Source organism: Ictalurus furcatus, chromosome 16, assembly GCF_023375685.1.
Source record: "Ictalurus furcatus strain D&B chromosome 16, Billie_1.0, whole genome shotgun sequence".
In the NCBI taxonomy this organism is placed as follows: Eukaryota; Metazoa; Chordata; class Actinopteri; order Siluriformes; family Ictaluridae; genus Ictalurus; species Ictalurus furcatus.
Window position 1 is genome coordinate 23,075,052 of NC_071270.1, and position 11,253 is coordinate 23,086,304.

The 11,253-nt window shown below is 43.0% G+C and overlaps 2 protein-coding genes across 5 annotated transcripts in view; one reads left to right on the forward strand and one right to left on the reverse strand.

Annotated features, from left to right (window-relative positions):
* The window catches only part of mtrex (Mtr4 exosome RNA helicase), a 39,871-nt gene extending 31,034 nt beyond the window's left edge, over positions 1 to 8,837 (forward strand). For both annotated transcript variants that reach the window (XM_053646041.1, XM_053646040.1), the window contains 4 exons: positions 1,867 to 1,923; positions 3,143 to 3,305; positions 4,081 to 4,185; positions 6,396 to 8,837. In XM_053646041.1, coding sequence (XP_053502016.1) covers positions 1,867 to 1,923; positions 3,143 to 3,305; positions 4,081 to 4,185; positions 6,396 to 6,448 — 378 coding nt within the window. In that variant the 3' untranslated portion in view covers positions 6,449 to 8,837. The remainder of the gene's footprint in view (positions 1 to 1,866; positions 1,924 to 3,142; positions 3,306 to 4,080; positions 4,186 to 6,395) is intronic.
* plpp1a (phospholipid phosphatase 1a) overlaps positions 6,528 to 11,253 on the reverse strand; it is a 32,860-nt gene continuing 28,134 nt past the window's right edge. For all 3 annotated transcript variants that reach the window (XM_053646045.1, XM_053646044.1, XM_053646042.1), the window contains 2 exons: positions 9,018 to 9,194; positions 6,528 to 7,047 (listed from right to left, as the gene is read on the reverse strand). In XM_053646045.1, the coding sequence (XP_053502020.1) occupies positions 6,928 to 7,047; positions 9,018 to 9,194 (297 nt within the window). In that variant the 3' untranslated portion in view covers positions 6,528 to 6,927. The remainder of the gene's footprint in view (positions 7,048 to 9,017; positions 9,195 to 11,253) is intronic.

The following is an 11,253-nucleotide window of genomic DNA, read 5'->3' on the forward strand; positions in this document are numbered from 1 at the left end:
TCGTCTCTCTCACGCATGCTGAAGAAAGCACGGCTCATGTCTCGTCCGCTTTCAGCCTCAGCACTCGGTCATTTGAAGTGTCTCTCTCTCTCACACACACACACCAGTGTTTCTGTCTCCTACTGACTGTTAAAACCATTAAAGCTAGGAGTCACTATACGTCTGGCGGTTTATCGGTTCAGCAGTGTATCGCTGGACAATATACAACGTGATCAGCATCAGTGAGTTTTGCAGTGGTTCGGCTTCCGTCTCATGAGAGGCAGATTCCTCACGCCTGAAGAAATTGTCTCCAGCCCTGCCCTCTCCCTCAAGGACTCTTGACTAATCTCGCTCACTCTTGGAATGGATTTTGACCAATTTCACTTATTCCAAAAACCTGCCTGCTTCTGAAGGATTTCTGTGGATCCTGACCAACCCCTTGAACCCTGCAGGGAATTCTGACCAACCCCTTGAACCCTGCAGGGAATTCTGACCAACCCCTCGAACCCTGCAGGGGATTCTGACCAACCCCTCGAACCCTGCAGGGGATTCTGACCAACCCCTCGAACCCTGCAGGGGATTCTGACCAACCCCTCGAACCCTGCAGGGGATTCTGACCAACCCCTCGAACCCTGCAGGGGATTCTGACCAACCCCTCGAACCCTGCAGGGGATTCTGACCAACCCCTCGAACCCTGCAGGGGATTCTGACCAACCCCTCGAACCCTGCAGGGGATTCTGACCAACCCCTCGAACCCTGCAGGGGATTCTGACCAACCCCTCGAACCCTGCAGGGAATGCTGACCAACCCCTCGAACCCTGGACGGAATGCTGACCAACCCCTCGAACCCTGGACGGAATGCTGACCAACCCCTCGAACCCTGGACGGAATTCTGACCAACCCCTCGAACCCTGGACGGAATTCTGACCAACCCCTCGAAACCTGGACGGAATTCTGACCAATCCCCCTGACTGTTGAATGAATTCAGACCAACCCCACCCACTCAGCAAGTAGTTGTACTTGTTGGCTCCTTCCAATGATATTTTCTGACTTCATTGTTTCCATTTGTCAAAATAGAAACACATCCATAACCACAGTGACCCTCATTAATATAAAGCAGTTGCTGACGAAAGAGTAAATGAGTCATGCAGCTCCCAACGTGAATGAAAATGGTCTTTTCTGCAGGATCTGAATCCCGATTACACCCCTCTACCCCACAACGCATGCCTGAGCTAGAACATCTGAATGGTAGTGAAAGAACAGACAGGGTTACATGACTGACTGAGTGGGTCGAGATGCTTCCAGTTCCTGATTGGGTGTTGATCCCCTTAAAAAATTTTTAGCCTGGACTTTCTCCTCTGAGCAGATATTATTTTATTGAAGCAGCAAACTGTGCTCTGACTTAAATATCACTGCCTTCACCTTTAATATGAAGTCTCTGGCCAGTTCTGGCTCCCCTGGCACGATACAGTGGTTCAAGCAAGTTTGAGTGTCTTGAGATCGTTGGCCTCTGCACAACATGTCTCAAATGTCATAACACAAACGTTCAACCATGAGCTGATGAGCACCGCCGAGGCTCGCTGCGAGGGTGGAACTCGTGAAACGTGGTCATTTGATAGCTACTGGAACAGAGCACGCGGAGATTTATTTAGTTTCTGACGCAGGCATTTAATTTTCCTTGTGTGCGGTCTTTTATTGTTGTGTGGTTACATATTTCATAGTTTTATAGTGAGCTTACTTAGAATGTGTTTTGTTGCCTTGGGTCAGTTTATTTTATTTCCTTTTAATGCATTCTGTTCCTTTTGGTGGAAATGTCACATCTTTTCTCTCTCTCTCCCCGTGTCTCTCTCTCTCTCTCTCTCCCACTGTCACTCTCTCTCTCTCTAGGCTACTGAGATGCCTAAACTTACAGAGCAGTTAGCAGGCCCACTCCGACAGATGCAGGTAACAGAAATTCAGTCTGGATTATACACACAGTGTGTGTGTTATGCAGCGCTGGGGTTTCTCTCACTTGTTTACATTCGTTAACGGCATGTCATATCAGCGCCGGTGCCTCGACTTGCTCTCGGCCACTGACCTGTTTACAGTGGAGAGCTTGGAGTTCAGATCCCCGTGTGTGGTTCGCTCCAGTGGAGAAAGGAGTCTCTGAAGCTGTTCTCTGTTGCAAATCTCATGTTGATGGACAATATTTCTGTAGATTCTGTTGTTCTCAATATGCAGGAGGAGTTTGCTTAGACAGGCGGCGCATTTAGGTCACGTTTCATGCTCCAGACATAAAGTCTGTCCTATTTCCAAGACAAAACGTAGACTCTTGGCCTTTTTTAGACCCTTAAACTAGTTCTGCTCAGTACTTTATCACTGTAATGACTTAAAAGCAGTTTAACTTTATAGTCATATTTTTATAATATTGTACCCTGTGGTAATGTTAGATTTGTAAACCACAACACGTGCAGTTGAGACGTCCCTACATCCCAGTTCTCGATGTTGCATTTCCCCCCCACTGTTTAAGATTTTCCCAATACGCAGCTCGAATAACAAATGATTTGGAATGATGTGGAAGTTCCATAGAAGTATATCATTACGAGTCGAATGGCAAAAATCTTAGCTGGCCAAAACTATGGGTCTTGTTCCTGTACATGTAAGTAGCATCCCTGTATGGCGAACAGGCCAAAAGCTACTGAAGAAAAACTATTCCAAGGCTTTTGACCTTGCTGTGACCTTGACTCTGTTTGGATCAATTCCAAAATCGACTCAGTTCTTCGTCAGGTTACGGTGATAATTCCTTGTAAATCCTACCAAATTCAATCACTCGTTCTTGACACATCTCCCTAACTAGAATCTCAGATGGACAACCTGAAAGCATGATGACTCCACCGTTCGTTAGGGGAGGCATTAAAAAAAAAAAAAAAGACAGAAAAGCGCACAAAGATACAGATTCTGATGTTGCATGACCATTTCCATTCTGCAAAATGATTGGCTCTTGTATTTTATGATGTAATAAATCCACTGGCTTAAATACCAACCCGAAGAGGTTTTCAGCTTTTGGTTTGCCAAAAGAAAACACCTAAACTGCTGCAGTGACTCTGATCCGCTCCTCAGCATGCGTGTCATCCCGTAGCAAAGGGATTTTATTTAACCTGAATCGAATGGTTCCGACCGACAGGAATGTGCCAAGCGCATCGCTAAAGTCTCAGCCGAGGCGAAGCTGGACGTGGATGAGGACGCCTACCTGAGCCAGTTCCGTCCTCACCTCATGGACGTAGTGTACACTTGGGCCAACGGAGCCACCTTCTCTCAGATCTGCAAAATGACCGACGTTTTCGAAGGTGATTATTTTTTTTTTTTTTACCCCCCCGCCCCTTTAGCATCAGTGCTCTAAACAGCTTAACCAGTATTTACGATATGATTGTGATGTTAACACGTGCCTGGATCAGTTACATCTGGATTTGCTTTGTGTTACATTCAGACATTTTCTTGGCAGCAAACGAGTCTCGTGTCGTCTTAATTCAATAAGGGCCTCCATCACTAAAAACTACCTGACTGGTTTTCTGCACACACACGGTCTGTTTTAAATGTCCATGGAAGGTATTTTAGAAAGGGTCCAAGAATGGATATGATGTACAACTAGTTATTAGACAAGACTACAAGCAAGGATTACATTTAAAACGTCACACGATTGGCTTTAAAAATACCGGGATATCGTAAACCGTGATTGAACATTAAACAAATATTGTGATATTGAAATGTAATGTTGACGCACGGCTAGTTCTGATGGCGTAGCGTGATAAAGCCAGGCTCCTCGTCGTCCGGGTATCCAGGAGGTTAGTTGAGTTTGTTGCTCTCTGGTGAAAAAAGGGGAAACTTCTTCCAAGAAAAATCTGATTTAAAAAAATTTAAAAGAGCAGTAAGAAATCAACGTGTAATGGAAGTGAACAGCGAATTAGTGAAGTGCACCGAGGCCAGAAAGTGACTCGATTCGCTTGGTATGCAATCAAGCAAGAGAGAACTGGGTGCGTGTTATCACTCCATAGGGAGGACATTGAGCAATTTCATCTTTTCTCATTCTCTCGCTTTTTGTGTTTTCTCTCTGTGCAATTTTAGGCAGCATTATCCGCTGCATGAGGCGCCTGGAGGAGCTTCTGAGGCAGATGTGCCAAGCGGCCAAGGCCATTGGGAACACTGAGCTTGAGAACAAGTTCGCAATCGGTATGACCCCTTTCCCTTCCTTTAACTACAAAAATACTCCATCCCAGAAGCTACAGTTCATATGTGCAGGGTGTCCCCAAAAGTCTCCATACATAGGAGACTCTGTATTCCAGCACCACGTCCGTTGCGCCTCCGTCAGTGGATGTTCGTGGAAGTTCACTTCTCGGTCGGTCCACAACTCTTCCAGTCTTTTTGAATTTGTTTCCTGTTAAAGTCCATCACAGCCTTGTGACAGCGTCCCGATCCAACCATGACGACGATTTCGATGTCTTCTGTGGTCAAAGGCGTTCTTAAATGCTATCTGAAAAAAATATATACAACCCCAGTTCCAAAAAGGTTGGGACGCTGTGTTAAATGTAAATAAAAAACAGAATGCAATGATTTGTAAATCTCATAAACCCAGGTGTTCTTCACAATAGAACATAGGAAACACATCAAATGTTGAAAGTGAGGAAATGTACTGTTTTATGGGGAAAAAATAAGGTCATTTTGAATTTGATGGCCGCAACACGTCTCAAAAAAGTTGGGACAGGGCAATAAATGGCTGGAAAAGTAAGTGTTGAAAAGAAACAGCTGGAGAAACATTTTGCAACTAATTAGGTTAATTGGGAACAGGTCAGTAACATGATTGGGTATAAAAAGAGTATCTTAGAGAGGCAGAGTCTCTCAGAAGTAAAGATGGGATGGAATCTGGATGGAAGCAGATGTTGCTTTAAAACCTGTATATACCTTTCAGCATTGATGGTGCCTTTCCAGATGTGTAACCTGCCCATTCCATAGGCACTACTGCACCCCCATACCATCAGAGATGCAGGCTTTTGAACTGAGCGCTGATAAAAGGCCGGATGGTCCCTCTCCTCTTTAGTTTACGGCGTCCATGGTTTCCAAAAAGAATTTTAAATTTTGATTTGTCTGATCACAGAACAGTTTTCCACTTTGCCTCGGTCCATTTTAAATGAGCTTTGTCCCAGAGAAGACGTCGGTGTTTCTGGATCATGTTCACATATGGTGTCCTCTTTGTATGATAGAGCTTTAACCAGCGTTTATGGATGGCACGGAGAACTGTGTTCAGACAATGAGTTCTGGAGGTGTTTCTGAACCCATGCAGTGATTTCCATTACAGAATCAGGCCTGTTTTTAATGCAGTGCCGCCTGAGGGCCCGAAGATCACGCGCATGCAGTATTGATATTCACCCTCGTCCCTTGTGCACAGATTTCTCCAGATTCTCAGAATCTTTTGATCATATTATGTACTGTAGATGACGAGATATTCATAGTCTTCGCGATTTAACATTGAGGAACATTATTCTGAAATCGTTCCACAAATTGTAGATGCAGTTTTTCACAGATTGGTGAACCTCTGCCCATCTTTACTTCTGAAAGACTCTGCCTCTCCAAGATGCTCTTTTTATACCCAATCATCTTACTGACCTGTTCCCAATTAACCTCCGGCTCTTTCTTTTTACGAACACTTACTTTTCCAGCCTTTTGTTGCCCATGCAATGAATTGCAAATCTCATAAACCCAGGTGTTCTTCACAATAGAACATAAACACATCAAATGTTTAAACTGAGTATATACAGGTTTTAGAGCAACATACATACACTTCCATCCAGATTCCATGCCATTTTTACTTCTGAAAGACGCCGCCCCTATAAGATTCTCTTTTTATACCCGATCATCTTACTGACCGGTTCCCAATTAACATAACTAGTTGCTCCAGCTTTTTCTTTTCAGTAACACTTACTTTTGTTGCCCCCGTCCAAACTTTTTTGGAATTGGGGTTGTCTAATATAAAGTAAGTATGAAAACCTTTGGAGACGTTTTGCTAAAAAGTGTTCACTTCCCCCTACGTATGGAGACTTTTGGGACACCCTGTAGTTAGTGTTCTTACTAGACACATTTCAAGTGCTAGAATACTCTTTTATTTTTCCTTTTTTTTTTTTTTTTTTTTTTTTTTAAGGTTTGATTTATTTGTATTGAATTTACGGGAAGGAGAAACACAAAAATAAATCAAGTTGTGAACATATCTAGTGATTCACAAATATGACTCAGGACATTATGGATTTGAACAGGAAATGAGCTGTAAACTTTTGGCTGAATTTCTGAGCGGTGTGAAATTCCCTCAGATTTCACACACGGATGTATCTTAAGCTTTGAAACTCATCTTTTTTTTAAATAAATAAACGATTTCTTGTCTCTTTCACCAGGCATCACGAAGATCAAGCGTGACATTGTGTTTGCTGCCAGTCTTTACCTGTGAGGGACGACGCTGCCGTTTAACGGATTCCTTCCCTTTATCATGCGTTTGTTTCTTTCATTTTTCATAAAGACCCCATGAAGACGGTGGTGACGGAACACATTTATTAACATTCAGGTTCACAACTGTAATGACTTCTCTTTCTTTCTTTGAACAGCATGATGCGTATGTTTTTTTTTTTTTTTGTACATAGTGTTTTAACATAATTTTAATTAAAAAAATTGTATAGCAATAGTTATTTTTTTTTCTTCGTTCTTTAAAACAAAGTTGCCGGAGGAGCAAATCTGTTAGCATCATACACAGGAAAGCAGCATCAGCAGCCCAAAGGCATCATGGAACCCAGAGTCTGGGCATAGCAGAGGGGGAAAGCAGGGGTTGCATTCACAGGTTTCCACCCCAGTGGTCCTTCCTCACAGTCAGTGTGCGCTGACAAGACCGTGCTGTCGGAACAGCGAGACGCGGAACGAGGGTTCCTTGCAGCTTCAGTTAGTGACGTCGTAGTGGTTTCCGTTAGTCGGCGTCTCCTGCAGGGTGTTGTGCACCATGTCGTCATCTTTCTGCACGGCCGCCGGCTTCTTGAAGAAATCGGACACGAAAAAGACCTGAGGGAGAAACGTGAGGATTAAACGCGTTATTAAAATGACGCTCGTACAAGGTGCGCTGAAAATAATCACGTGGGACCACTGCTTAAAATACAGGGGAGGACAAATCGCTAACCCAAAGCTGATTTCATGTCCGGGCTACTCGAACTTCAGTTTGTACTCGCTTTGCAGACGAGTAGCGCTGCGTTCGACTTAACTCTGAAGTGGAAAGTCGGAACTGGGACTCGTAATTTTTAACGCCTCCGCCGTTAGTCTTTTGTTAACGTTACAGACGTGTTCACTTGTTAAATCTGTATGTTGATTGATCGAAAGCAAATACTCGTGTGTGTGTCATTTCCTGGTCGGAAATCACAAGTTATGACTTTTTCTCGAATGCAGCATTTGTTCAGCGAGAAATGAAAATGAACCCTAACTCTCCTGTTGACTTTTTTTTGATATGCATGTTTTAAATGCAATCTGTAAACCTTAATGCGCTAGCTCTAGCACATGGTTCCAAATCCCAGCGCCTGCTGCTCTACACACATTTCCAGATCTTTACTTAGCGGGATTATGTAGCTTAAACACGACGTTCCAACTTATTTATTTTTTTTCCCCAGAGTCGGGGAAAAGTAAAACGTTGTCCCCTTGCCGTTAAGCATACACATCAGAACTACGGCTACACAGTCGTCTCCTCCTTGGGAACTCGTATACGCACTTGTCTGTATTATAGGCAGCTAGATTACCTGTGCATGTATTACACTGTTCATTTGCGCCCGGTCAGTTAGATTTCCAGACAACCGAAACATCTGGGCAGCACACAGTGTCCTCGCTAATAAATTTCTAAGTCCTGAAATAGGATTTTGATCAGTAGGTCATGCACACTTTAGAAATGACACATTAACAATAAAAGCTTCATATAATACTTAAATGATGGTAATAAAACTGAAGGGTCTGGTCACATTAAGATGTTAACCACATATCTTTAGGGGTAGCACATCTGTATAAAGAAAGCTCTCGATACATTTATAGAAAACACGACCCACTTTTGAAGTTACTCTGTTTATTACTGAGTTCTTGGAGTTCGCTAGTTCTACTGGTCACTAGGGCTTAATCCAAAACTCAGTCACGCAGTTATGCTTCGAAATAATGTGTTCTGTGCGTGGACCATCCAGGAATAAAAAGCTCGATGACTACACTAAACAGCTAAAATATTACTGGATATGTTTAAATAATGAGCTTAATGTTAAAATCAATATATGGGGTTCAGACGATCAAGCTTAGGATAAAATCCCCCTGAGCTAGACCCCATCAGAGCAGATCCTGACAAGTCGCTTTATTTTCAAGTGTTTGTACAGTGTACTTCTTAGTGGCACTGTTACCCATAATGCACTGCAAACACATCAGTTTTAACACTGAAAAGCAACTGCTAGTTAGTCGGGTTACGGAGATTACATTCAAATGAATGTGTAAAGAATTAACCTCAAATTTAGTGCCGTTATCTATAAGCAAGGTCGTGTGAGGGGAATTAAGTCAGGAACTGATTGAGGACATGGGGATTATAATCAGCTACCGATGGGTTCCAGTTGAAGTAATTCTTTAGTGTGGATGATTGTATGTTAAATTCTGCCTCTGTAGGTTGCACTGAGTGATGGGACATGGTGATTTTTCTAAATCCAGATTAAGCGTAGATGCCGTTTTTTTTTGTTGTTGTTTTTAAGACCGTCGTAAAACTAAAGAAAGAGCCGAATAGTCTGTGCAATAATCAACACCCTACTTGAAAAAATAAAATAAAGTAAATAACATTCACCAGGCATCTTGTGGAGTTTAAGTGCGTTACTTGAAGATCCATAAAACGGTGGTTAAGAGTATTTTAAAACCCCTTTGTGAAGACATTGTGCATAATGGAGTTTGCTCCTGAATTCAAAATTGAGTCCGAGATCTTTTTGAACCCGTTCCAGACAATAATATACCTAGGCGAAAAGGACACTCACCACCAGTAAGGCCGCGATCGCTCCCTGTATGAGGCCCGTGAGGACGTCACTCCAGTGGTGCTTATAGTCCGAGACACGGGACAGTCCCGTATATATAGATGCAGCAATCAGGAAGAACTGGATTGTGGGTCGCAGGAGTCGAGCCCATTCATCCCTCATTCGAGCCTGCAGATAAAGCTGAGAGAGAGGGGGAAACGATCAGTTAGAGGTGCTAATGATGCTATTACAGTATATAACATACTTTTGGCTTATAAACGTCACACCTAATTATCTAATCAGCTAAGACGTGTCAAGTGTCAGACGTTTGCCTCTCAGGTTGGAGAGGCATGTAAATGTCTCGTTGTGCAGTATGGCTTAGACTCGTCGTCTCGCTGCCGCTGCACGTCTGCGTTGTTCTCCAAAACCAAAATGGGCTTTATTGTTAATTTGGCTACTTTTAAAGGCAAGTCTGGCTTTTCAGGTCAAGATGATATCCATCCAACTCAGGCATGTGCTGCTGTCATATTTTTAAACATGACTCATAGTCATATGACAGGAACAGTTCATTGTTGTTTATTCGGAGCAGCTGGAGTCAGATAGCAAACAAACCCCGCTAAAGCAACCGGCTGCTAACTGCCTTCAGGCGTCACCAATATTATTACGACTGTGTGTGTGTGTGTGTGTTCCATGAACTAAACAAAATGCAAAAAAAGCTCAATAAGATGGTTTTAGTAATATAATCAATAACAGGTTGGTGTAATACAGCCTTGCGTGGCAGCAGGCTAATAATGAAATAAATAATAGCAGTGATATAAAAGTATAGTAATAATAAAAGCTTGGGGGGGGGGGGGTTCTGTTTTAAAAATCAGTGATGGATGGAGCCTGACACATGTGAACTGGTGTGCTCCAGATGTTTGGTGAATAAAAACAAAAGGCTGCTTCACAACTCCAAGTTTCATACGTGGAATATGGAGACGCTAGCATTAGATAAGCATGAACTGGAGGATAGATTTAATATGAAATTTTAAAAAAAAAAAAAAAAAAACTGAGTTCATAGAAATAACAATAAAAGAGAAGATGGCGGTAATGAAGGAAATCAAATCGGAAGAAATGCCGTCTTTCCTGTTGGCTTTGCAGAGAGTCGTTCCCTGCTGCAATACTCGGAGGCAGAGAAACGCTTCTCGTCCATGTTTATGCCATAATTACAGTGCTCTTTAGGGATGGGCAATTACAATTACACTGATTACACCTTGTATGGCATATGCCCAGCTCTAAACCATGATTCAGCTTCTATATTTAGAAATGTACAGTGTGGTTAAAATAAATAAATAAATAAATAAATAAAAACAAACCCAGCCCTTTTACACACTGTGAGAGGAGAGGGTACGTCTACAAAAAGCTTCACGTCAATGTTGACTATTACAAACTCGCTCCTCCTGGTGTGAGCACCCCGACGAGCACAGCAGGGATTATTATTATAGTAATAATAATAACGCAGAGGTTCGTGTTGTTGCCTTGTAGGTTAAGACGCTGCTCCATTGGACTGGAACAGCGCAATAACCGCACAACCCGATATAATGATTTGAAGCTTACAACCTCCTGAAGAAACACTGCTGACCGAGTGAGAGGACAGAAAACTGCTGGAATATCGTTTACAACTGGATCTCTTTCTCAGAATTTAAGAGACGTGCTACGTTTATACCCACCCAGCCGATACTCTTGAAACACTCACGTCTAATTTTAATGTTTGTTATTTTCTTATATTAGGACGCCTCTGATGAGACAATCATTTCTGACCACGCTGTGTAACCAGGACAACATTTGTATAACAACAACTTTTAGTTACATGGAAACAAAACACATACAAAGCCTGTGTTTGTTTTACTTCCTCATAGCTAAAGGTCGTTGTTACGGTACATTCAGACATCCAGCGACTCGCAGCGATAAAGCGACTGTTCGTTTTCCACGAGAGCCGGTCACATGAGCGACTGCGACTGCGACCGTTGGTGACTAGATGTGGGCGTGTGCAGCGATGTGGGCGTGTCCAGCGACGTGACCGAGCTGAGAAAAGTTTAACTTTATGCAAATTTGGAGCGACTTGGTGCAGCGACTACCAGTGGGAATGAAGACAGTAGAGCACGCGTGATCCGTGAGCCGCCATGCTGCCTGCGACGCAGACAGATGTCCGCAATGGCAAACCGCTCACGCTCCTTCTCCTTTATCTCGTAGGATATGATGCATATATACACTGGAGAAT